A 26,861-nucleotide genomic window follows, 5' to 3' on the forward strand; every position below is an offset into this window, starting at 1 on the left:
TAAAAAAGTCTAGATGCACATTATCATCGCATATTGTGAAGACATACATAATGACTTTCACTTCTTGTTTCAGCTAAGATAGCAGGAAATAACTCTTAGCTTATTAATTCATCTCTAATCACATAGCAGCTTCAGTTACGCTAATCAGGCTAGTCCAACAATAAAACCCATCTTGATCTCCCACACCACCATCCTTCCAAGTTACAAGCCCAGTTGGTCCCTTGTTTTTTTTGTTCTTTTGAAAATACCAGCTGGTCCCTTGTGCGCGTACCAATTTCGTGATCGCGTTCGTCCTTGTTGTGCTTCCCCTCTAGAACCCGCCGCTTACATAAGTGGAGGGGGCGCCCACCCGGCGGCACCCCACGGGCGCAGCCGCTGCCAGACAGCCAGAGCCAAAACCCCGCACCACCTCCTCTGCTCCGCCGTGCTCCCGCACTCTATTCCCATCGCACCATTCCCCTCCCACTTTCCATCTCCTCCACGAAACCCACTCGCTCTTCGAGCAAAATCCTCTCACGCTCACGTCCCCCGCCGTTGCTCTCTGGCTAGCTAGCGCCCATCTCCAGCTCCGCGGGTGTCGGCTCGCCACCAACCTTGGACAACTTATTGTTCCTCCCCTCCATTTGCTCCAGCGAAGCCCTCCGCAGCAGGCTCTCGCTCAGCGCAATGGCAGGCGGCAATGCCGGTGCCGCCGCCGCTCGCCTCGTCTTCTCCTTCGTGGGCTTGCTCGTGCCGCTGCTGGTCGCCGGCGACGACCCCTACCGGTTCTTCACGTGGACGGTGACCTACGGCGACATCTACCCGCTCGGCGTCAAGCAGCAGGTGCGCTAGCTAGTTACATTCTGCCTGGTGTTTTTCCTGTCGTCGTCGGTCGATCCGGGCTCGCTGTTGAAGCAAAGGAGATTGCTGAAGGCAGCGGTGGGTGATGGGATTTTGTAACTGCAGGGGATCCTGATCAACAACCAGTTCCCGGGGCCGCAGATCGAGGCGGTCACCAACGACAACCTCATCATCAACGTCTTCAACAAGCTCAACGAGCCGTTCCTCCTCTCCTGGTACTGCCCCGTGACCCTCTCCCTGATCCAGCCATTACTTTCACTGCATCTTCCCCTTGTCCGCTTACGCTGCTCGTTCGAGATCGCTGTTAATTCATCTCGAACTAGGACTGTAGTAGTAGTATTCATCAGTCCGGTACGGCATTTAACATTTTAACTACTTCCTGCTCTGATTCCAACAAGTGAGTGGGCATTTTCAGTATTTTTGTTGTGACGTTACTGAATGCACAATGCGGTCACAAATCACACCCACACCAGCTGAAGTGCTGAAACTGCTCAAGTGCAGTGGTTATTAGTTCCTGTGAGTGAGTGAGTGAGAGCGAGCTGGTCACTGTACCTACCGCCCCCATTAAAAAACGGGGGTTCATTAAGCAGCCTTATTATTAAACGGACAAAATCACGTCGCCTACCGGTATACATGTGATGTCGGCGGTTCAGGTCGACGCTTCGTGACAACTCACGGCATCATTGGGCGATTAGGATAGGGTATTAGTGCTAGACATGCTCTGTCATGGGTCGTGGCTGTGACTGTGATCCTCTGCCTGTCCTGGGGGGCTGGACCAGGGGGCCAACAAAGCAGCAGCTGCTCACTGACGACCTGCGTGCCCGACTCGTGCGCCAACCCAAGCATGTTTTTTGCGTCGCCGAGAATATGCGCCGCTGGGTTCAGAATTCAGAGCGTCACTGTAGCGGAGTCAAATGAATGGGACATGTCTGTCAGTGAAACCATATATCCTGCAGCAAAATTTGGTTTGGTTGGCCACATTCGATTCGCCTGTACTTTTAGCCACACGGAACAGAGCGGCTGCAACAAAAAAAATCCATGCACGCAGCGCTGCAGGCATGCGGACGAGGCGTTCAGATCGGATCTAGCCATCTAGGCCCAATCTCTTCCTCTCTGTGTTCTTCCCCCTGTCCTGGAGTATTCCTGTGGCTGTGCAAATTATCTCCCGCCATTTTTTGGGGGTCCTGGGTCCTTAGCCGAGAGGGAAAAGCTGGCAACAAGTACGCCGGCCACATCTCGTGATCTCCGGCCGTGGCCCGTGCCCAGGCGTCGGCGGCGCGGCGCTGGCCATGTGCGCCGCTTCTCTCTCTCTCTCTCTCTCTCTCTCTCTCTCTCTCTCTCTCTCTCTCTCTCTCTCTCTCTCTCTCTCTCTCTCTCGTGCGGCGCGTGCACGCGTGGGAGCCAGCCGAGCCGAGCCGAGCCGAGTCAGGCCATGCCGTCGACGTGCCGCCTGCATCCGCGGAAAGTTATGACGCCCCCTCACGGGCCCTACTGTTGATCAATCGTCACCTGCTCTGTGCTCACATACAACAAAAAAGAAAAAGGCAGCGGCTCGGGGATTACCATTTATTCGTCCAGTAAAAACAAGACAGTCTCTGCAATGAGCACAGTGAAAATGCACACTTTACCTTGTCGGGCACGGGCAGTGTCGTCGGTGGACCGGCCGGTATCGACCAGCAGCAGGTCATCAGCCGCGGCGCGGCGCGGCACGGGCCGGTCTCCGGAGCCCGGTCGAGCTGGGGCTGGACCTGGCTGGGCGCCATAATGTCGTAGCGTTGGGGTTTATTGTGGGAGGGGAGTGCGACGCGTGCAAGTTGCGACACGTTATCTGGAGTACGTATACGAGTATAATGCAGCGCACTACTACTGCATGTGGGCAGTCGACGCGCGACGGCGACACGACGGATCTGTAGCTGGAGGCGACGAAACAGATCGGTAGCTCCATGCCGGGCGGCTCGCGTGCGCCCTGGCGTGCAGGCGATGGCGAGATGCCAGCTGAACCGATCGGCCCCGCGCTGGGTTGCCGCCGCGGCTGGTACGGTGGCGGAGACAACGGGAGCGGGTACTATACGTTGGACTGTTGGAGTCATGGAGTGGTTGCAGTTGCACGTAGTAGCAGTACAGGACTACAGGTACAGCGTCCTTGCCTTGCTGCTGGGCCTAGCAACCTAGTAGCAGGTACTACGGAAATGCGGAGCGCCTGCCCTACCCTCACCGGGAGTTCATCTTTCAACTCGCACGGGAAGTTTCCAAATGTCCAATTTCACCTTTCAGCTGGCCCTGAAGGGGGCCAATGGAAACATTTCCTGTGAAAAATCTGTGATAAACCTGATCTTTTTGTTTTCATTTTCCCTAGCGGACAACGGTAAAAAAAATACAGTGCATTTTCCCTAGCGGACGGTCTCGAATCGGTTCCCGTTTTTCTGACGATGAGGCCGGCACCGATGCAGGAGCGGCCTCCAGCAGCGGCGGAACTCGTTCGAGGACGGCGTGGCCGGGACGACGTGCCCGATCCCGCCGGGCGGCAACTTCACGTACATCATGCAGGCCAAGGACCAGATCGGCACCTACTACTACTTCCCCTCGCTCGCCTTCCACAAGGCCGCCGGCGGCTTCGGCGGCATCCGCGTCCTCAGCCGCCCCCAGATCCCCGTCCCCTTCCCGCCGCCCGCCGCCGACTACACCGTCCTCATCGGCGACTGGTACAAGGCCAACCACACCGTACGTGCTCGTCTTCATCAGCTTGGAAATGTTCGTCATCAGGGACAGGGATCGAGCACCTAATGTCCTCTGTTCTGACAGAGAATCTGTTCTTTGGACTGACTGACTGACAGGATCTGAGGTACATGCTTGATAGCGGCAAGGCGCTCGGCTTCCCTGACGGCCTCCTCATCAACGGCCGGAGTTGGAACGGTTACACCTTCACCGTCGAGCCTGGTAAGCCACCTCCATTGATCACTGCATATATCTTCCCGTTCTTCATCAGAACTCTGAATTTTTCTGCCAGAGTTTTAACTGACTGAACACTGAAAGTCTGAAAAAAAAAATCGGTGCATTGCTTTGCAGGCCGGACGTACCGTTTCCGGATCAGCAACGTGGGCCTGGCGACCTCCCTGAACATCCGTTTCCAGGGCCACACCATGAAGCTGGTGGAGGTGGAGGGCTCCCACACCATGCAGACCACCTACTCGTCCCTGGACGTGCACCTCGGCCAGTCCTACTCCGTGCTCCTCACCGCCGACCAGCCCGGCTTCGACTACGCCGTCGTCGTCTCCACGCGCTTCACCACCAAGATCATCTCCACCACCGCCGTCCTCCACTACACCAACTCCGCCGGCAAGGCTCCCGGGCCCCTCCCCGGCGGCCCCACCATCCAGATCGACTGGTCCCTCAACCAGGCCCGCTCCATCAGGTTGGTATCACTGGTTCAGAGTTTTATTCAGACAAGTTCGGAGTTTCAGACTGGTGCTCACCTGGTGCTATGCTATCTGCCCACTCGCAACCAGGTGGAACCTGACGGCGAGCGGGCCGCGGCCCAACCCGCAGGGCTCGTACCACTACGGCCTGGTGCCCGTGACCCGGACCATCAGGCTGGCCAACTCGGCGGCGATCATCAACGGCAAGCAGCGCTACGCGGTGAACAGCGTGTCGTACGTGAGCCCGGACACCCCGCTCAAGGTCGCCGACTACTACAAGATCGGCGGCGTCTTCTCGGTGGGCACCATCGCCGACAGCCCGAGCTACGGCAGCGCCTACCTGCAGACGTCGGTCATGGGGGCCAACTACAGGGACTACGTCGAGGTCGTGTTCGAGAACAACGAGGACGAGGTGCAGTCCTGGCACATCGACGGCTACGCCTTCTGGGTCGTTGGGTATGATTGGACATTGCCTCTACTTTGTTTCTTTCTTTAGAGTTACTGATCGTTTCTACTCTCACGAGATGAGAATGACTGGATGTGGATTTGTGTGTAGAATGGATGGGGGAAAATGGTCGCCGGCGAGCAGGCAGGGCTACAACTTGAGGGACGGCGTTTCCCGGTACACTGTTCAGGTACGATGCTCTGCTCTCTTCTGAATACATACATGATACATCTCACTCTTGAAGCAGAAACTGTGTTTTGCTAAATACAGTATGTCCTTAAAAAATTGGCTGGAAATGATAGTGATAGTAGGAGTTGACGAATGTGATCTAAAATATTGTTTGTTCAAAAATGTGATCTTATATGATTCATTCAAGTCTTTTCCATTATTACAAGTCTGCGGCGCACTATAGAGGCGCATTATTCGGTTCACGCATCCAACTTGCCCATTCAGCCGCCATGCTGGATAAGATCTTTTAGAAACGATGTGGTGATCAATCCCCATCAGGAAAGGCCTAGTGTCATGTTTGGAAGCTGTGGACTCTGCTTTCGCCTGCCTAACAGCTCTGAAGTGGCTATCGCACTTCACTCTCTTGATGACTTCTTCACCATGGAATATGCTACCGTGTTGAACCAGTAATCGTGTGGGATGGCTTTGGCTGAGTGCTATGAAAATGACTGGTCTGCATTTTTCTAAGAAAAGTTTCACACATCTAGATACTCTTAATGCTGTAATGTCAAACTAAAATGTAAATTCACGCTGGTACTTTGACACATTCTGAAGTGGATCACAATTAACAAACTCACATCAATTCTTTCTTTTCTTTGTTTTGCGTAATGATGATAATTTGATGCTGTGCATCTCCATCAGGTTTACCCAAGATCATGGACGGCGATCTACATGCCCCTGGACAACGTGGGCATGTGGAACGTCCGGTCGGAGAACTGGGCCAGGCAGTACCTCGGCCAGCAGTTCTACCTCCGCGTCTGGACACCGTCGACGTCGTTCCGCGACGAGTACCCCATCCCCAAGAACGCGCTCCTCTGCGGCCGGGCCGCCGGCCGCCGGACCAGGCCGCTGTGACCCGCGCCGCCGGCGGCGGCGGCGGTCCAGGGCTTGTCATGAGAGGATGACATGCATACACATTGGCCTGGAGAAAGTAGGAACAGAAAATTTGTTTACTCTGAAGATTAATGGCTCGAAGAAGAGTGAGACCTGAATGGAGGTCTCAAACGTTGCCGGAAGCATATGGCAGTTATAGTCAGATTAGACCGTGTGATACCACTGTTAGTGTTGAATTGTGTCTGCATTTTGCTCGATTGATTCCTCAATTGTCTTTAGTGATGGGTTACATGGGTACACTACAGACAATATATTGTGTGGCATGCATGTTGCTACGCTGATCAATTCTTAATAAAGTATCATATGCTTTGGATCATGTCGATGACTTCAATGGCATGGCAGCATGTTCTCTCTGTTGTCACATGCATACCGAAAGAGATGGAATCTTTTATTTTTTTTAACAAATTCTGGAGGAATTTTGAAAATTACCAGCGCGATGTGTCTGCTTCCGAAATTTACGTTGGCTGAGACTTTGGCTGCACAAATCGTACGTGGTGAAATCTTTCAAAATTTCCCTTAAAATTTGGTCGTGTCGACTGTATCTAACACCACATGGTTTTGCCGTTACGTCATACCAGTGCTTGACAAAGAGGAAAGGTGTACGAGATGGTCACGTGGGAAGGGGAAGAGGTCCCAATTGGAGTCTTGAGGAGTGAAGAAAGCTTCTACGTACTCACGTGACGGGGAATTTACATGAGTGAAGAAATGTTCAAATGATGATGTGGTATTGCGGTCGGCAAATGATGCAGTGATTGCAACAACTCCTTTTTTTTATTTGCAACAACACATTGGGATAACATCACAACACCAATTTGGGTGGAGCTAGCTTTTGTTCGGCCAGAAGAAATCAAGATGAATCTTGAAAAGATAAATGATGTACCCCACACAAGAACATATAAAACAAGCTCAGATAGTGCCATTTCTTGCAAAAAACATAGAGCCAATTTTACTAAAGACAATCGGCATATCCTTTTCAGATACAATTTTATAGCCATCCGATGAAAACCAACCTATCCTTTTCATAGTATCGTACGATAATCACGATGCATCTACGACGTCTTCATGCTCCCAGGAACTTCCCTTGTGTCGAGACATATCGCCATCAATAGATGGTGACCACTTCAAATATATCTTGCAGGAAAGCATCAACCAAAACCTATCCCTATATATACATCCAATCTCACTCAAACCAAATCAAGCAACACACAGCACAAAAACAGCTCAAAACCCCAATCCATGATGATGCTACCCCATCCTGGCCCAGCCATCCGACGGCCGGAACCGATGGGATCGAACGGTCCCATGAATTTCGCCCAAAAATTCCACCCCTGCCACTACCAAATCCCGTTTTTTAAAATCAAAATCGAAGGCTCCCTTCCCCATGCTCCGGCTCCCCTTCCTGCGAATGCGTCCTCCTGCGCTGCCCCGGGTCACTGCCAGGTAGGCCCCACCATGCAGCAGCCGCCTCCACCGGCCCCCGCCGCCGCGTCCACCTCGTCGGCGCCGGCGCCGCAGTCGCTGGTGTCCCGCGCGCGCACAGCGATCCACTCCGCCGCCGCACGCGTGCTCACCGACATCAAGGCCGACCTCCGAGGTATGCTACCCATGCCGTCGCGCGGTCCCTCCGTCTCGCTGTTTGCTTCCCGGGTCCGAATCTGATGAGCTCCCGGCGGGGGATCGGTTGTGGTGGGGCGCAGATGCGGACGGATCCGGCGGGCGCAGCAGGGCGCCGTCGCCGAGGACGTCCCTGGATCGGGAGGTCGACTTGGGTGCCACGGGGCGGGAGCTGGACGTGAAGCCGCCGTCGCCGCGTGATGAGGTATAGTTCCTGCTATCCGATTGGCCGCTGCTTCGCGTGTGGAGTTGTCAGTCCGGTGCTTGCGCTGTGATGGTGGCCGGTGATTCGTGGTGACTGACGAGATGGTGAGTTCGTTGTGTCAGTGGTGGTGAATTGATCGACTTGAGGTCAAAATGTTACTGCTCCAGGAAATTGAGCTGTTGGTAGTGTGCGTGTGGCTCTGTTCTGGACTTCTGGTATCGGTGCGCAGCAGAATTGTGAGATTCTGAATTGGGCAGCTCTTGGGGTCAGAAAAGTTCAGACCTTTTGGTTGGGCTTTGCTTATTTATTTGTTTGGCTTTGTCAGCACTCCATGGCATGGATAAAAATTCTATTGATGCACACTGTAGAGCTTCTTATGATCATTTTTGTGTGACCAGCTGGGTCTGGGTTTGTTAAGCACAGTTGAATGGAGCATTCATTTCTGGTGAATTGGACTGGATATTGTTTGAATTTGTGGGAGTAGTCAGGGACAAATATGCACGGTTCTGTTATTAGTGTGAAAACCTTCTTTAAGGAACACAAAAGGCCTCTTTGCTGGATGCTTTCATTTTCTAATTTCTGATATTTCTTTTTGTAAATGCAAATTACCTAGTTAATCAGCTGCATCTTTACGCATGCTACTAATAAAGCTATAGTGCTTCCAGGTCCTAGAACTAAGCCCCTCAGGGAATGTGGATTCCTCAAGTATACCAACTGAGTCAATTTCTTCAGCAAAGCTACCTACCGTTCCTCCAACTTCAACAGTTAAACAACTGGTAGCTGCCATTGAGTAAGTTTTTGTTGCTTAGCATAGTTATGGTATCCAACATTTCAGTTCGCCCACCCATCAGAAATAAGTAGTCAGTGCTACAAAGCTCCATAATTTCATGTTTTGCTCGTTCTATGAACTTGCTATTTATGTGAATGGCTTCAGTTAGGCTATTTGAATGTTGTACATGGGAAATGTATAAACCATGTCGTGCTCTTGTAGACATGGGAAAAATTTCAAGTCAATGAGTCATATGAGGGCTACTGGAGACCAATTTCTGAAAGACAAGGGAGGCTTGAGCTTGTCTGTTGTTAAATCACTTGTTCGGCGCGACAAGGAAGAAAGATCTAGTTCTGAATTTTTTGGTGATGATGAAACTCAATCTCTGATGTACTCCTTGTTCAAATTAGGTATGCTTCCACTCAATATGCTGAGGATGTTAGTTTGCATTGTCACCTTAAAGTTTGATGCATAATTATCTTTTCAGAGGAACAATTTCCACTCGATGGAAGTCAATGTAACCCTGAATTGATTCATTCAAGATCTCTGTCCAAGGATCTGCATGGTGCACCACCTGGAAGTTTTATTCATCATTTAGCAGTGGTTATTGGCAGCATTAGTTCTGTGCACAAGATGGCGTTTTTCTGGCAATCAGTTGTTCTTGAGGTGAGTATTATGTAGATAAATCGCCACTCTTAAGTTAGGAAACTACCTCGTAATTGGTAGTGTGTCTTGGCAGTACCATTCAGAAACACTGCATTGTAATTGATGTTTCTTGGCAATACCAAACTAGACATGAGGAATTTACTACGACACATAATTAATTTTCATCCCAAGAGAATAAAGTGAGCAATCAATAAAATTTAAACGCAGTTATCTTTTTGTTCTACATGCAGCTGAGGAAACTATGGTCCGATTGGCAACCTGTGCCTCGAATGCCACTAGATGCTCCTCCAGACTTGAATTCTTGTTTACTACATCAGGAGATGCAAGTCGTAAATTGCTGCATTGCCAGGAAAAAGCGAAGAAAAGCAGCTAAGGAGTCACTGGATTCCTTGCTAAAGCAGGCAAATATCGATAACTCAGAACCCAGGTTTTCGAATGGGAAGTCTCCTGACAGTGAGGTGTGTGCAAGAGATAGTACTGGTGATTATGTTCTTCGACTTGGTGCTGATCGGGCATCTGAGAACTTAACATTGCTGGAGACTGGTGAGCTTATCTATGCCCCAACACTCCAGGTAAGATGCTGCGTCGCTTTTCCAGATCTGAAAGTCATCTTTTGTAGTACTTCCTTTCATTATTTCTGAACTTGACATAATCTATCTTCAGGAAGGCCCCATCATGACAGCAGAGCTTATAAAAGAAACAGAGGAGCTTGTATTACGAACAGGGAGGTATGTCAATCTTTCATATTTACCACTGTATTTCTGGAATGCCACTAGTTAAATCTAAGGCAGTAGTTCAATACTGATCCATGTAATACATTTCAGTTTTTATTGGGGTGTCATTGGCAACTGCTTCCTTTTGCAAATCTGATCCTTGTGCAGTCATCCTATATCTTCATTTCTGTCACTAAGTAATAAAACAATGTTTGTGATGCTTTTTATTATTTCTCAGTCTTGGTGCTGGATGCTCTCAACTTCTATCAGACATGCAGGCTTTCAAGGCAAGTTTAAAAATGTTCTTCTCAGAGAATACAAGGATGTTAATCTAAACTTACTAAACAAGAAATTACTTTTTTCATAACAGGCAGCAAATCCTGGCTGTGTCCTGGAAGACTTTGTTAGATGGCACTCTCCGCCTGATTGGTCCGAAGATTGTGCTGCAAACAGTACCACAGTAGGGGAAGGCTCATCTAGACGTGGCCGATTAAGTGATAGAATGCAAACAAAAGGTGATAACTGATAACTCTCTCTGTCTGTCTCTTCTGCATGCCAACTTATAAGCTTAAGTATTTTCATTTGATGTGGTCTGGTTTTATCTAGAAGGAAACTTGTGGAAGGAATTGTGGGAGACTGCAAAACCCATACCTGCTGTTGAACAAACTCCTATATATGATGAAGATTTAGCTGTGTGAGTAGAAAATTTATTGACGATTCATTGTGTTGAATCTTGACATCAGTCATAAATTATAATGAAATAATATAACCTTTTCAGGGAGAGCATCTTTGATGCGTTGGAAGTTATTGAGCCATCAAAACTGTTTGAGCAGCTACTTGCAGTCACTGTAAGTTCAATGCCTGACCCCATTTTTCTTATCTCATTTTTTTAGCTACCTTTCAAGTTCTGATCTTATTATCTTTCGACAATGCTAATGCCTTGCTGATTACTATTTGTGAATACCAGCTTTCTGTATGCTTTGTGGCAGCAGAATTGGTTCTAGCAGCAGATAGCAACCTGTCAAAATTATTCTACGACTGTAAGGACTACATAATTGGCATTTACCAAGATGACATGTCAAAAGACAAGCTAGATGAGATCTGCAAGGTATTCTATTTTTATTTATTCATCCAGAAATTGTAATGCTGCAGTTGTAGTGTAGTATGAACACACTAGTGACATGCCAGGTGTACGAGACGATGGAAGCCATAGTAACCCACCCTGAAGAAGCTCTCCAGATCATGGAGCAACCTGACGAAAAGTCTATTGAAAATAAAAATCGCTTCAAACTGAAGCTCAACTTTATGACCAAAGATCGCCCGCCACTCTGGAAGCGCACATCAAAGGATGAGAAGAAGATGTCTCCAAAGGATGACAAGAGTACATCAGAGGAAAAGAACACGAAGATATTCTCGAACCTTTTTGACAAGAAGGTCAACATATTCTCTAAGAAGAATGCAAAATCATTGGAGGTGCCGGTGGCACCACCTTCAACTTCGCAGGGGCCATTTGATGAGAGTGAGTGGACGATTTTGTAGCTGAAATTCCTGTCAGTCCTTTGTACAACTTGTAGAGAGAGGTGTCTCAAAGATGTCTGTGATAAGCTTAAGCTGTAAATACTCATCCAATTCATTGAACATTTTGAAATAAGATGAAAAGATGAAGATTTTGATGTGATCTAAGCGTCTAGAGTCCCCGGTCAGCTTTGCACATGCAGCTCTGCTCTTTTGAATTGTTTACATGTCAATCCTAGATTTTGGTGTAAAGTTTAGATAAACAAAATTAGATGATGGTGCTTAAAATAATTGTCAACTACTGTCACAATTACTTTACAGGGCCATGGAAATATCTCCAAATTGTCTCAAATCTTCATTTTTATTATAAAAGGAGATATTTAGAGAGAAACATGATACTTACAAATAGAAATGGAAGACGAAGCTACAGAATAAAAGGTTGACGAAGTTACAGAATAATACAAATAGCTGCCCGTCATCGCATCGGGCATTAAAAAAAATATCCACACATAGAGCTTAGAAGCTCAGACAGACAAAGGAAACAAATATGGGACACTGATATATGGAGTAGGTATCTGAAAGCAAATACGTAACCATTTCACTGAGAAAAAAATGAATTCATATACCGGCGAACAAACAGCCCATCAACATATACTGTCCATATGCTTGCTTAGTTGTTTCATACTCTTGTGCCAGCGACTCCCACGTGCGCAGTTTTCGAGCTGCTCGAACCTTCGCCTTCGACGACTTTCGTACCGCCGCAGTTCAGATGCCCTTTGCCGTTGACAGAACCACCCTTCATATCGCCTGTCATGGTTCCATTTGGACACGGAAGCTGGTCGACGGCGACAAGGGCTCTGCCAGCCGCAGCCGCTGGAGGCGCGACGGAGCACAGCTGCACGACGACGATGCCGACCAGAGCAAGGAGCAGGACGGTGTTCCTGGCCATGGCTGCCATATCACAAACTAGTCAAGCTATCTATGCCAAGCTGCAGGTAAATGTGTGCAGAGCTATGCTACTCGAACTCGAAATGTGTGGTGTTTGAGCTGATGGTGCTTACGATGGTGTCAAGGGCAGCTATATATAAGCTGATCAGGCTCTCAAGTGCGGTGATAAGTTAAGTGTGAGGGTTTATTGAAATGGATCATGCGAATCTCATGGATGCATTGTCAAAAGTCAGAATGTCGTCGCCTCATCCATCGGCTTGGCAACAGCTGGAAATATGTAGTTCGCTTTAGGTTTTTTGCCAACTACACTGGCTTGCAAGTTGATCAGGTATTTGTCTTTCAATGATAGATCATGCTGTTGCCAACCACATGATGTCTATTTTAAATTAATTTGAATTTCTCTGTTGGAATGTGGTTACAAATTGTTCTCCTGAAATTAGCTTTCCCGGATAGTGGAGGTTATGTGAAAATGTGAAATTCTGGGGTTGTTTCACAAATATATGTTGGGAAATGCCATCAAAGTGGCATGAGTACTTTGTTGTAATCAGGAGGAAAATATTTGATTTAGGACACGGAAATGAGGCAGTGACAGTTAAAACGGTCGATAGAAGTGGACAAATCCTCATGTGTAAAGATGCACATGGAGGTCATTATTGTTTCCTGATCTAAAGAAAAAGGTTTGCTTGATTATCGGTGACCATAGAACATGTCTGTAAATGGATTTCAGAATTTGATTCTACGGTTCATATAAAACTCGTTCGCGTATTATGAACACCATTATATTGTTAACCTCATATGATGTAGTTTACAACTTTGTTTAGCAGCACCCGAACCGCTGGCACCAGAAGAGGCTCTGCTAACTGCTCACTGGTGTGCACGATTGTTACATCTAAATGAATCCTGGAGTTGCGGAATGTGATTACTACATGCTTTGACAATGATTAATGGTTTAGTGCCGTGCATGATCCCTTACTCAACAAGATATTGTTTTGTTCTCCTTTTCTTTTATGGTGAATTCCTTGAGCGTGGACTGACACTGATGCAATATATACTAAAACTCAACGCACAGCTAGGAGAAAGTTTGGATAGGGAATTTATCATCGTACTTCGTACTGGCGTCGAAAACCATCATGGAAGGCCGCAAAAAATTAAATACTCGAGGCTTATTTTCTTTCATGTTTTTTTTTCAGATATAGCAATTGTGATGTGCATTGGTTTACCTTGTTGAGATGAGTGATGGATGATGGTTTCTGGGTTGGGATTGCAAAGAAAAGGAATTGCAATTGCAGAGCTCTTGCTAATCGTTTTTCATTGCAATTCATCCCTTATATTTTAATTAGTGCAAATCATTCCTTTAACTAATTAAACTGGTGCACCAATCATTCCACCTTGGCTCACCCACGGTTTAGAGGTATGCAGCTCTGGCATCTAAACGAGGTTCTGTTGACATCACTTCCTGGAGTTCAAGAACGTGCTCACTACGAGTCTACGACATGCTTCAAGATTGATGGCCTTGCTCGATCAAAGGTGTGCATGGTCCCTTATTTCAACCTGAAGTTTGTGTGGTCCCATTTTTATGATTAATTTTCTTAGCATGGACTAAACACGTACTGAAGCAATATTTATTAGTTTTTAAAAAATCAATGTGCGTTTATGAGAGGTTCAAATGGGTAGCACAACTCAGTTAGATAGGTTTCTTGTGGCGAAATTGTCTAATTGGATCGGATATGGGGTCTCGAATCAGCATAAGTGCTTACATTTTTTTAGATTTCTTTTAGGAATTGACAACTCTTTTCTTTTGGTGGTAAGCAACGCGCTTGTCAATAACAAAGCACCCAGTCGATCTACCGGAAGTGCTTATACCGAAAGTGCTTATGGGAATATGGAGTACGGGTGAGTGTCTGTTTCTGTAATGTGCATGATTTTTTCACGATGATGATTAATTAAGTTTATTGTTGAGTAAACCATGAGCTTTCTTTAGCGGAGGAAGGAAGGAATGCAATACGGGCCGGACCAACAAATAAAGGCCAAACAATGGCAAGCAAGGCAAGGCTGGCCAAACTTATTACACACACAATTACACAAACATACACGCGGCAGAGACATCAGGGTGCGTCAACATGGAAGCCCGTGCCGAGTACCCGAGAGTCACCAGAGTCCACTACGATCTCTCCGTCGTTGCTGGTGCACAGGCTGCCGCTCCCCACCCCGCCGGCGTTGCTGCCGTGTATGTCGTTGCCGGCGATGCCGACGTGGCTGGTGTCCAGGTTGATTTTATCGCCGGGGCTGGTGTCCAGGTTGAGTTTAGCGTTCGGGACCTTCAGCGGGCAAAAAGGCACGCCGAAGGCCAGCTGCGCGACGACGACGAGGAGCAGGACGGCGGCGGTGTTCCTGGTGGCCATGGCAGCCGTCGATCAAGCCCAGGGAAGCAGCTGAGGTGATGCCGCTGCTTTACTTTGCTGTGGCGAGGAGGGCTACCTGTTCAGCATATAAATACTGAAGCCGTGAAGCGTGCAGGCGATGGTGCTGAGCGAGCGATCATGCTGGCGCGATAGTCGTCGCAAGGCTTTATTCAAATGAAGGCTTTATTCAAACGATCATCCGAATCGCATGCATATGGCCCTATTATTCTTAAAGAGAAGGCGAGCCAGTACAATGCCCATTTTGTACTATGTTTAGTGATCCACACACAGACGCAGGTACATGTACAAGCTTTGTGAAATGCACCTACTTCTGAGCACGACTACAGCTGTATGTATATCCGACATCTGGAACAAGATCACTCACGAAGTCACGATATGTTTCTTTTTTTCTGAAGAGTAATGGATTTTCGATCTCATTATTAGTGCTGCGCATGAACGCTAGCTAGCTGATTCATCAACTATATAGAGAGAGTATCGATCCGTGTAGCACGGGCTAACATAATAATTATGGAGAATATATTAATACTCCCTCCGTCCTAAATTATAGATCGTTTTGGTTTTTAGATTCATAGACTTTGTTGCATTTAGATATATAACCTATGTCTAGATGCATATATAATAATATCTATGCATCTAGAAAAGTTAAAATGATTGGAACGGAGGGAGTAGTAAAAAGCTTATATAAAAATTGGCTTTAGTCCAGTTCTTACATCTGAAAAATAAGCAAGATGTCAGAGGTTTGTTCAGTGAATAAGGTTTATATTGATCGCCCGTTGCTCTACCACCATAAATTCCTCACGGTTCCGTAAATCTGTCAAAGCACATTGATCGATTTCTGTAAAAGCATCGATCGACTTCTCCTTATATCTGTTGCGGGAAATCGATCAAAGCTAAATTTCTTTGAGTGGTGGGCATCTGCTGCCCATCGCCAGCCCTCAAAAACAAAGATGCCCTCAAAAACCTGACGTCCGCAGCCACAGGTTGTTCTCCACCTTTATGACCATTTATAGTAATAAATATAAGCAAAAAGCAATCCATGCATTTATGTTTGACTTTTTTGTACGTCGATCACTCACTCCTTCTGAACACCATTCATCGCAAATCCCCACAACCGCTCACCGAACGCAGGCCATCGTCAATTCGTCATCAATGGGCTCACTCCGTATCCATGCACGTCGCCGCGCAACCTGAAACCTCCTCCTACTCTCGCTCGGCACGGGCCCTTCCATCCGCGTCCAACTATATAAGGCCGTCTTGTCGATGGAGGAGGCATCACTTGGCATCAGAGTTCGAGCTAGTCCCTGGCTCCTGGCTAGCTAGGCAGCATGCTGCGTTTGACAATGCCTAGTGCTAGACGCCACAATGCCCTCTTGCTTCTTCTCCTCCTTGGCATGGTTTCCGAGCTGAGCACTGTTGCTCTCGCCAATTTTGGCGGTCGACGGTTTGGCCGTGGTTGGTTCGACCGTCGCTGCTGGTTTGGCGGCCACCACCGCTTTGGAGGTGGTGGGTTTGGTGCAGGTGGCGGTCTCGGCATTGGTCATGGTGGTGGATTAGGTGGAGGGTTTGGAGGAGGTGGTGGTAGCGGATTGGGTGGACGCCATGGTGGTGGTGTAGGTATCGGCGGTGGGCTTGGAGGAGGCGGTGGTGGTGGATTTGGAGGTGGTGTTGGTGGAGGCCTCGGTGGTGGACATGGCGGAGGATTTGGTGCTGGTGCAGGAAGTGGTGTGGGTGGAGGTCTCGGTGGGGGAGGAGGTTTTGGTGGTGGTGGTGGAGCAGGACTAGGCGGAGGACATGGTGGAGGCTTCGGCGTAGGGGCTGGTGTGGGAGGTGGTGCTGGTGGAGGTCTTGCTGGCGGAGGAGGCTTTGGCGGTGGACATGGAGGTGGCTTCGGTGCAGGGGGTGGTATGGGAGGCGGTGCTGGTGGAGGTCTTGGTGGTGGATATGGAGGCGGCGGTTTCGGAGGTCGCGGTGTTTGAGGGGCAAGCTATGCATGCATGAAGTGATGTTTCTCGTGGGTTACATGTGATCATGTCAGTCTATCTTTGTTTAGCGCGTGTTTAAATTGAGTTTCTGTTGTATTAAGTGATGAATTCAGTGTGAACTATATGTTCACACCATATAACTGATTTAGAGATGCACGGTGTTATGACGTGCGTAGAAACTGTATTGTACTATGTACTCTAAATTTCTAGTGAAGAATGAAGTGCCTAATTCACTCATTAAACCAGAGCTTAATAGCTACTTGCAAATTGCAAGACCAGTTGTTTTTTTTTATCTTATGTCATATTAGTTCAACCCTGTATTTGTTGTATCGTGTCAAATATCGAAACCTATCGAAAGGCATATCTCTCGACCCTTTTCTTTTCCCTTCGCTACAGTAAAGAGCGGAGGCCACATGCGAGTTCCTTGTCTCCAGATTTGTTTCACTCGCTTCCCCCTCCTCTTCGGTCGTAGTAAGCAACTGGATCTATATTTAGAAAAAGCTTATTAATTAAAAAAATGAGCTAGCTTGTCCTAGAACACAGTAGTAGTAAGCAACTGCATGCACTCTACGACTAAACTGGCCAGACCGTCTTAAATGGGCCGGCATGAGACCCGCGGAATGGCACAGCCTCCCGAATGCTAATCGTGCCCATGTTGGCCCAGTATACTAAACGGACCGTGTCTGGCCCAAACGCCCCTCCTAACTTTGTGCCACTCCTGCCAAGCGTGAACCTCGAGTCAGCAGGTGTGTGTGACATCGGACGAGGGCTCAAATGGGTGGGCAAAGGGGTGGAGTGACAAGCTAGCCGATGACAACAACGGACTCCAGCAAGGATTGACGGGCGAATGAGCGGAGTGGTGAGGATGGGGGACTTTAGGAGCTCAAGCACCGCTGCCGTGCCGAGGGCCCAAGCTCGATCGCCCCCTTTCGCCGCCGAGCTCAAGCCCTGTTACTGCTTCTTCTATGGGAAGGGGGAGAGAGGGAGGTGGCCTGGCATGTGGCATGTCAGGTCCACGTCAATGAACAGTCATCATGCTATGCAGAGAATTTAATGTGAGGTATGTAGATTTGGACCTCACGCGAATCGGTTAGCAAATTTTGACAACCTATTATGTATTTTAGGAGTTTGAGAATTTGAATGACACTTGATACTAGTTTGAGGAGAGGCGGTACATTTTACTACTTTTCAAACTTCTCTTCACTCCCCTCTAAATGTCGACCTAAGCCAACTTAGATCCAGCAAAAGAAAAAATCGAATTTTATCCGTACTCAGAGAGTACACGAGATCCTCCCAGAAAAGAGAGCTACTCCAGAAAGGAGAGCTACTCCAACGCGACTTTTCTTGGCCTCTGCTTGTTTGAGCTCCGCGGTCCGCTCATGCCTCGGCAGCTCGGCGTCGGCGAGCAAGCGTTTATGGCAAAAGTCAACCGGCGTTGACGATCGACGCCGGAGGGGCCGGGCCGACCAGTTCTGCGGCCTGGTTGGCAGATAGGATCGAGCCGTGCGACCGGCCGGTGATGCCCACTCTCTCGGGCACCCATCAACGGCGCGTCCATGGGCAAGGCAAGGCCGAGGCGGATGGGAGCCTTCAATGCGGCAGTAACTGCTCGTATCTGCTAGCTCCTGGCGAGCCCCACGCGGCCATGCTATTGCGCGCGCGGCCAACCCAGAGGTTGCGACGCCACCCTGTTTCCATGCGAGCAGATCGACGAAGCAGCGAGCCCACATTCATGGTGAGTGCAATTTGCGTGGCTTCAGCAACCTTGTTGTCGTGGATGCATGTCGACTTGGTCAACTCAAGATGGAGATTGGTCGTATCGGCATCAATGCTAGCCGCTGGCCTCCTATCAACGGTGGTAGCCGCGCAAACACATTATGAAATACGCGTCCCAGTTGAACAGCAGCCGCTGAGCAGTAGCTGTGTTCTTGAGGTGGAGTAGAAGAGGTTTTATAACCATTAAATAATAGCAATTTTGGTACGGTCATTATAAGGATAATAAGCATAGAGGAGAGGGACTTTTCATCACTATGAAAACAGTCACAGTTATAAAATTCTAAACCTTAGTAACTATGTCATGAAATTGTACATTGAGACTGGCCTAAGACTAAGCATGCTTAATGCCGTACTACAGTAGCTGTGTAAAATCCGAGTAGGCTTAATGCATTCCCAGTTTCTCAGTGTCAAGACTGTCAGTGGGATGGTTCTCTATGGCACATCGGTGTCGATATATGACAGTAACAAGCCTGTCTAAGGCCATGGAAAACTCGTCAGAGGATCTGTGCCCTGTGGTGATTATTATCCGGCTTTGGAAGGCTAATCTTTCATGCCTGGCTAGCTGCAGGTAGTCTCAAACTCTGAGCCTGTTCGACTGGACTTATAAGCCAGCTGAAAAGTTGAAACGGCCGATTTGTTGTTAGAAAAAAATATTGTTCAGTGGCTGATAAGCTGGCTAATAAGTAAAAACGAACACCTATCTCATCACCATTACCACTGTACTCTCCACTTAACATGAGAACCCCTACTCTGTTTCAACTCTACGAAGCCACTGCTCGTACTGATGAAAATTAATGGAGAAGATGTCATGGAACAGCATTTCCGTCAAAGGATAAGAGCGGTAGGCCAGCATGCATGCAAACACTTAATGCTCTCCCTACCTCTCACCTGTCCGAAACGCGGCAACTCACGGGCAAGTTGATGATCGTCAACACTGTCGACACAGCACTAGACTACACTGAGTTCATTGCCTTACACTCTTCTGCGCTCCCTCACTCCCTATATAAGCATACGAGCTCCCGACTTTCAAACCAAGCAAGAAGAAAGCAGTCCACCTCAAGAACACAGCTACTGATCAGCGGGGGCTAGCTAGCCAGCCATTGCCGCCATTTCCTGGATGGCGATGGCCGTCCACGTCAGGAAGCCGATCTGCGCTCTCCTCCTCATCGCCTTCCTCTGCTTGTCATGCTCTGTTTCTGCTCACTCTCACTTTGATGACGACTACGGGCCCGGCGGGTACGGCCATGGGCCCAAAGGGTACGGACACGGGCCACGCTTCGGGCGTGGGCCGTTTGGCCGTGACTGCCGCTTCGGACGGTGCCGCGGCGGCGGTGGCGGCTTCGGAGGTGGTGGTGGAGCTGGGGGCGGCCTTGGCGGTGGCGGCGGGCTGGGCGGTGGAGGAGGTGGCGGTCTAGGTGGCGGGGGCGGTGGTGGCCTTGGAGGTGGAGGTGGTGCGGGAGGCGGCTTTGGTGGTGGCGTCGGAGGTGGAGGTGGCGCAGGAGGCGGGCTTGGTGGTGGAGGCGGTGGTGGCTTTGGAGGCGGCGGCGGCGGTGGACTCGGAGGAGGTGGTGGCAAAGGCGGCGGCTTTGGTGCCGGTGGTGGCGTGGGCGGTGGAGCTGGGGGCGGCGGCGGCCTTGGTGGCGGAGGAGGCGGCGGAATGGGTGGCGGTGGAGGTGGTGGGCTTGGAGGAGGCTCAGGTGGAGGCTTTGGAGCGGGCGGTGGCGTAGGTGGTGGAGCCGGCGGAGGTGGCGGCCTTGGTGGCGGTGGAGGCGGAGGCATGGGTGGCGGTGGAGGTGGTGGGCTTGGTGGCGGTAAAGGTGGAGGTTTTGGAGCCGGCGGTGGCATGGGAGGTGGAGCCGGCGGAGGAGGCGGGCTTGGTGGTGGCGGTGGCGGCGGCATGGGCGGTGGTGGTGGCGGTGGGATGGGCGGTGGTGCCGGAGGAGGATTCGGTGGCGGAGCAGGAGGTGGCGTTGGAGGAGGAGGTGGCCTTGGTGGTGGTGGCGGCGGCGGCATGGGCGGTGGTGGAGGCGGTGGGATGGGCGGTGGTGCCGGCGGCGGGTTCGGTGGCGGAGCGGGCGGAGGACTCGGTCATGGAGGTGGTCTCGGCGGCGGCGGCGGACTTGGTGGCGGAGGCGGAGGCGGCCTCGGTGGTGGAGGCGCCGGTGGAGGTCTCGGGCACGGTGGGGGACTGGGCGGCGGCCTCGGGCACGGCGTTGGTCTGGGCGGAGGTGGCGGTGGCGGCCTCGGCATCGGGATTGGCGTCGGCGTGGGCGTCGGGATGGGCGCCGGGGCAGGCGGCGGCGCCGGTGCGGGCGCTGGTGGCAGCGGGCGTTGAGCCGTCGTCGACGGGAAGAAGGTGTGCATGCACGCATGCATGCGGCATGCGCAATGGACGAGCTTTTCCTTCCAAACCTCAGTATGTTCCGCGCTCGTTACAACGTGGTTAAATTACCGTTGGTTTCGACGTCTGGGTGTTTGCAGTGTAACTAGTCCGAGCTCAAAAAAAAAAAGAGCTAGATATTGTCGGTGTCAAGTGCTTGTGATAATTCATGCAAAAAAAAAAGAGCCAAGTGAATAATAATACTGCTGATTTTTTTTGTCTATCCATCACTCGGTTGATTTGGATAGACAAATAACCTAAATATACGGAGAATAAAAATTTGAGTGATTTGTTGGCTGCGCTCACGTGATTTGGGCAGCCAAATCACCCAAAAAAATCTGGGTACTAAAATTTGAGTGAAACAAAGAAGTTGATCAATCAAAATTGAATAACACAGAATTGCACATATAAACTAACCACATATAAAATCAATCAACCAAACCACATATATGAAAACAGATGAAGTAGAAAAATACCCTATGTACACAGAATTCAAAATACATAAAAATTACATATGTAGAATAAAAAAATTGCATCCCACTGCCTAAAGTAAGAATAGTAAAAAAGTAATGTAAGATATAAATGAGCAAGAAAAATATATTGAACTTTGTAGGCTAGATAGTAATGGTCAGAGTGACACTGGCAAACCAAAGGTTAATTCTGCAATGAAAAATGAATAGCACACACAAAGAATGATCATTGCCCTTATTAAATCAAGGGCAACAGAAATGGAAGATAATAAAATCATAATATTGTAAGAACAGAGTACAAACGTACATTAGACACTTAGTAAACTGAATTGAATCCATGCTCTAAGAACATAATGCAATCCAGTTGCTACACTAACTGAAGAACAATTCTTGTTAAAGCTACTAAGAGAGAAAGAAACATGCAAGATATTCTGATATTTATACAAACCAACTGAGATGAACAGTGCAAAAGCTATAATCAGTACCAAAAACAAATTCACTTGCTGTTGTTGCTAATTTAACCTATTAAAGACACTGAATAAGAAAGGATAACTAGACCCAATCAAGAAACAGAACAAGAACAAGCTGCAACTACACTTAATCAAAGAAACCAAGCAAGAAACCCTATACACAAAATAGAAGAAGCATACCAGGCAACCAAATTCTATTATATTTTTCAAGGCATGCCTCTATGGCTCCGCCAGTTCTCGTGCTCATGCTCGGAGGCTGGGCGCCTACTTCTGGTCGGCGTGTCTTCGCGGCTCCGCCAGCCCTCGTACTCGGGGGCTGGACGCCTATTTCAGGTCGGCGTGCCTCCATAGCTCTGCTGGTCCTCGTACTTGGCGGCTAGGCGCCTATTTCAGGTCAGAATGCCTCCGCGGCTCCGCCGGTCCTCGTACTCGGGGGCTGGGCACCTATTTTAGGTTGGCGTGCCTCTACAGCTCCGTCAGTCCTCATACTCAGGGGCTGGGCGCTTATTTCTGGACGACACGCCTTTGCGGCTCCGCCAGTCCTCACGCTCATGCTCGGGGGCTGGGCGCCTATTTTAGGTCGACGAGCCTCCGTGGCTCCACTAGTCCTCATGCTCATGCTCGGGGGCTGGGCACCTACTTCTGGTCGGCGTGCCTTCGTGGCTTCTCCTATCCTTGTGCTCGGGAACTAGGACCTGCTTCTGGGATCTTTTTTTCTTTTTGACCATTGGACCAATTATACTAATCGCTTCAATGCTCGGGGGCTACTCCGTATGGAATGCGTCTTGCGACACCCTCCATGTCCTTCACTTCGACCTGCTAGATGCCCGACATCCATCAACTCAGCACTCGACTTTGCTCTGCGCGTATGGCTCTGCGTTCGCTCGGATTTTCTTCTTTTTTGAGCACTGCGCAGCCTCTCCATCACTATGACGCCATCGCAGTTTCAGCCGATCACATTCCAAGCTTCACTGTGATGTCCTCATGTTCCTATTCACCTACATATTGCTCGGGGGCTTGATGGATATGGGTACCCCATGGGTCCCCATCGACCAGGATACTGGTCGTTCCTGACAAGTGGGTTCGCCCGACCAGAACATGCAGGCCAAGGACGTGAAGATACTTGGAGCACAAGTTAAGGAGGTCGGGCGATTCAAATCAGTCCAGATATTGCGGGATACGTGTTGTAATCCGACTCAGATTGCTTTTCATGTAACAACCGGCTAGATTATGTTCAAACCGACTTGTAACCCTAGGTTGTTAGCCCATATAAGGCGGCCAAGGGCGCCTCCCGAGGGCAACCCATCGAAGCTATCCCACGCACCAGCGTAAAGCAATACAATCTAGCAAAACACAGGACGTAGGGTATTACTCTCCGGAAGCCCGAACCTGTTTAAACCCTCGTGTTCTCATGATCACCTTCAAGTTCTTGGTCTCGCAGTCCTCCCTGCCTACAAATCAACCACTTGGGTAACCCCTGGTGGACTGTCAAGCTACTAAATCCGACATAAGGCAAGCTCCCATCACACACCCAAACTGTTGGATCGAAATCGCGCGCTAAGAAATCTCGAAAAAATCGCAAAGGGGTGAGGGGATCAAGAAAAAACAAGCGATTCCGTGGTGACTACTCAACCAAACACCATATCAGTAGGAACAAAATCTAAAAAAGCTCGAAGAACTCACCAGAGCGGCAGGAACCCTAGAAACGCTCGCATCCTCGGCGAGCTCGAAGTGAGAGGAAGGGGAACAAAATGAGGAACCCGAAGCGAAAGAGACGAGAAGCAGAGGAGAGAAAAAAATTAGCGTGGATTCCCAAATCAAACAGTGCTCGCTGACACGTGGGACCTAGCAGTCAGGGATAAAAAAACAACACGAGAGAGGAGATGGTGGAGCACACAGATCAAACGGCACATAAATCGTGAGTAGAGGCCACAAATCACTTGGGTGATATATAGCTTTTCGTATTTTTCACATGTATCTTGTTCAATGGATGGAGCCACAGCTAGAGAAGTCTCTTCGCAACTGGTACTGCTATAACCGGTACTAAAAGTAAAAAATTTGACAAACAACACCCGAGAGGCTCCCGCACACGCCAGCACAAGTCATGCGATTTTCACTCATAATATGCCCGTGCTCGGCCTGTGGGATTCGAATCCACAACCTCTAGCCTCACGTGAGCCTTCCTTACCATCTCACCTACATAACATATGTGATGGAGTTAGATATGTTTTCCTTTTGAAGGAGAGGGTCGTAATACCATCCTATACTAAAAGGTACACGGTAAGGTACCGGGCAGTATTACGACACGGTACTAAAGCCACAAGGAACTTTAATATCGGGTCATAAAACCATCCAGTACTAAAAGGAGGTCCTTCAGGGATCCCCAAATTTAGATCGATAGTATCGGGAGTGGGTTAAAAAGTGACCGATACACAGGCACGAGATGAAAAGGCGTTTGAGCTTCTGTGCTGTCTGTGCATGACGATCTTCCTTTGTTTCTGTGCATTTTGTCATCTTTCTTCAGTTCTTATCTGTATCTGTTTCAACTGGGAAGTGGGAACAATTGATCATTGGGCTGCCGGAGGAGATAGAAGCTGCACGTCAACTGGTCAGACTCGTGAAGGCATGCACATGCACAGCGGGCGAGGGGGGCAGGGCCTCAGGGCGCAGGGGAGTGCATGGGCAGCGGCTCGAATCGGTCGCTGGTCGTAAATGCTTGGGGAATGGAATCGTGCCGTCGGTCACCTACCAGATTCATTATTGGCAGCAGACAGTTTGCCGGAGCCGACGGCGGCGGCGGACGCCGGCGCTATCAGCGGCGGAAACTGTATCCTGGTCCTCACTGATGCTGTGATGGCAGCGACCAGCAAGGAGGAAGAAGGTGTTTGTATCTTTAATCCCGACTAAAATTCATGTCACATCGAATCTATGAAGGCTAACTAAATATGAGCTAATTATAAAATTAATTATACATATGGAGGCTAATTCACGAGACGAATGTTTACTATTACTAATTGGAGGCTCCTTTTGAAGCCTCCGGGTGAAGCTACCTAGAATTCCTAGGTGGACAATCTAGAAAAAGAGAGAAATCTTGGAAATTCTCGCAAAAAAGCAAAACATCGGACCATCACTATTACTAATTGGAGGCTTCTTTTCAAACCTCCGGGTGAAGCCACCTAGGATTCCTAGGTGGACAATCTAGAAAAAGAGAGAAATCCTGGAAATTCTCGCAAAAAAGCAAAACATCGTACCATCAATCGGTAGATTCAAATCATCATAGTCATTGGATCTATTATATTTTCTAAAAAATTACCCACCTATACCATTATGAAAATAGCCTAAAATAACCCCCTAATTCTATATATAAAATACCCACCTCTGCCATTATATAAAATAAACTAAAGTAACTCCCTAATCTTCATCCAAATTACCTACTTATGCCATTATAAACAATATTTAAAATAACCCCCTAATTTGCAATTGAATTGCCTACCACTATTATTTAAAAAGTTACCCACCACTGTCATGGTGAAAATATTAAAACATAAGCTCTAAACCTATATCTAAATTACCGAGCTCAGCTATTATAAAAAATAATCTAAAGTAACCCCGTAATCTTCATCCAATTTACTTATACACATCATTATAAAGCATAACTTAAAATGTCATTCTAAAATTTTATCTATGTTACCCACGTGTGTCGTTATTAAAAATAACCTAAAGTAAACACCTAAATATTAATCTAATTATCTTCATGCGCATCATACAAAAATATCAAAAAGTAAAATAATATATGATTCTAAATTACCTATTTATTTCATTATTAATATAAAATACTAAGTTAAAGTATATACGCATGATGAGTGCCACCATTTAGACCATTTATACATGTATGTGAGGAATCGATGAAAAATATTAATTTGTATGCTAAACATAATATATGGAGGATTGGAGGTGTGATACAATACGAATATGGATGAAAACGTGCATAGAGTAATTATTAATTAAAAAACAATCACAACTGGACAAAGATAGGTCCATATCTATATAAGTATTATATTGAAGTATTGAAAAATAAGAGAGTAGTAGGTAAACAATTTTGATTATTAGCTAGAAGTTTAATTTCTAAATAATTTTCAAATACAATAGCTTCTAAAAATATTAGCCCGTGCGGGAGCACTGGTTGATGGACTAGTTAAGCCTAATTAATCCATCATTAGCACATGTTTACTGTAGCATCACATTGTCAAATCATGGACTAATTAGGCTTAATAGATTCGTCTCGCAAATTAGTCTCCATCTGTGCAATTGGTTTTGTAATTAGTCTATATTTGATACTTTTGATTAGTATCTAAACATTCGATGTGACATAAATTTTAGGAGTGACTAAAGAAACAAACAGCCCCTGAACCTTTGCTCTGCTGTTTCCTGCTAGTTCTTCCCCAACTTCTTCACTGAACGTATGCATGAAGCATTTTCTGTACATGACGATCTTCATTCGTTCCGTGCATTTTCTGAAACCTGTGTCATCAAAAAGGGAAGAAGCTTGTGGTCGCTGAATGAAGTACTTGTTGCGAGCAAGAAAATAAACCAAATGAAGCCATCTTGAAATTTTTGCTTAATATCTGGTTCATATATAGCACATCTGCCTCAATCTTGCCAAGCTATTTTGAGGGCAAGTGGGAGGAGAGAGCCGTTTTGCAGAGATGACATGCATGAACATGCAAATCCAAGCTTTATTTGAGGAGAAATGGAAGATAATCTGTGACAGGGCTGGATAAGAAGAACAAATAATGCGTCGTTCTTGCTCAAGAAACAAACTTTTGGGTTGCTAGTCAGCACTCAGCACCACGAGTCGGTGGTAATATCCGCCTGCGCGGTGTACCTGAAGAACACACTACTACACAAGGACACAGGAGCTCAATCAATTGTGCATGTGCGGTGGATCCGATGACGCCGGAGTCTGTCGAGCTCGTGCCGACGCTCCGCCTGCCGCCCAATAAGACACCTTGGCCGGCGTTGATGCCACGCTCGTCGACGGCACCGAGTGTAGAGTTGATGCCCCAGCCTGCTGTCCCGCCTATCTCTGCGCCGGCCTGTCCAGCGA

General features: G+C 48.2%; 2 protein-coding genes across 4 annotated transcripts; both read left to right on the forward strand.

The window, feature by feature from the left end:
• Positions 1-342: 342 nt before the first annotated feature.
• On the forward strand, positions 343-6,139 carry LOC117846484 (L-ascorbate oxidase homolog). The gene is made up of 8 exons (XM_034727674.2): positions 343-822; positions 946-1,055; positions 3,291-3,561; positions 3,675-3,777; positions 3,907-4,252; positions 4,347-4,712; positions 4,813-4,891; positions 5,572-6,139. Exons 1-8 carry the CDS (start codon positions 667-669, stop codon positions 5,782-5,784), a joined length of 1,644 nt encoding a protein of 547 aa, XP_034583565.1. The 5' UTR covers positions 343-666; the 3' UTR covers positions 5,785-6,139.
• Positions 6,140-7,015: 876 nt separating this feature from the next.
• LOC117845648 (uncharacterized) lies at positions 7,016-11,468 on the forward strand. Of its 3 annotated transcripts, none has more exons than XM_072291551.1 (13): positions 7,016-7,417; positions 7,521-7,642; positions 8,299-8,432; positions 8,634-8,821; positions 8,899-9,077; positions 9,308-9,649; positions 9,741-9,805; positions 10,029-10,081; positions 10,165-10,305; positions 10,400-10,484; positions 10,569-10,638; positions 10,758-10,898; positions 10,979-11,468. In XM_072291551.1, exons 1-13 carry the CDS (start codon positions 7,060-7,062, stop codon positions 11,327-11,329), a joined length of 2,229 nt encoding a protein of 742 aa, XP_072147652.1. In that variant the 5' UTR covers positions 7,016-7,059; the 3' UTR covers positions 11,330-11,468. The 3 variants fall into 3 exon arrangements, with proteins under 3 accessions (XP_072147652.1, XP_072147651.1, XP_072147653.1); XM_072291550.1 differs by having other exon boundaries at positions 7,017-7,417; positions 10,397-10,484; XM_072291552.1 differs by having other exon boundaries at positions 7,017-7,417; positions 8,308-8,432; positions 10,397-10,484.
• Positions 11,469-26,861: the final 15,393 nt, after the last annotated feature.

The sequence above is a fragment of the Setaria viridis genome, chromosome 2 (assembly GCF_005286985.2).
Source record: "Setaria viridis chromosome 2, Setaria_viridis_v4.0, whole genome shotgun sequence".
NCBI classification, from domain to species: domain Eukaryota; kingdom Viridiplantae; phylum Streptophyta; class Magnoliopsida; order Poales; family Poaceae; genus Setaria; species Setaria viridis.

What these genes read in the sequence shown, in the direction of transcription:
- LOC117846484 (XM_034727674.2), top strand. Translation starts at nt 667, where the DNA reads ATGGCAGGCGGCAATGCCGGTGCCGCCGCCGCTCGCCTCGTCTTCTCC. An exon ending in GGTACAAGGCCAACCACACC is followed by an intron (nt 3,562 to 3,674) that starts GTACGTGCTCGT and finishes ACTGACTGACAG; the next exon opens with GATCTGAGGTACATGCTTGA. An exon ending in CACCTTCACCGTCGAGCCTG is followed by an intron (nt 3,778 to 3,906) that starts GTAAGCCACCTC and finishes ATTGCTTTGCAG; the next exon opens with GCCGGACGTACCGTTTCCGG.
- LOC117845648 (XM_072291550.1), top strand. Translation starts at nt 7,060, where the DNA reads ATGATGATGCTACCCCATCCTGGCCCAGCCATCCGACGGCCGGAACCG. An exon ending in CAACTGGTAGCTGCCATTGA is followed by an intron (nt 8,433 to 8,633) that starts GTAAGTTTTTGT and finishes GTGCTCTTGTAG; the next exon opens with ACATGGGAAAAATTTCAAGT. An exon ending in TATGATGAAGATTTAGCTGT is followed by an intron (nt 10,485 to 10,568) that starts GTGAGTAGAAAA and finishes TAACCTTTTCAG; the next exon opens with GGAGAGCATCTTTGATGCGT.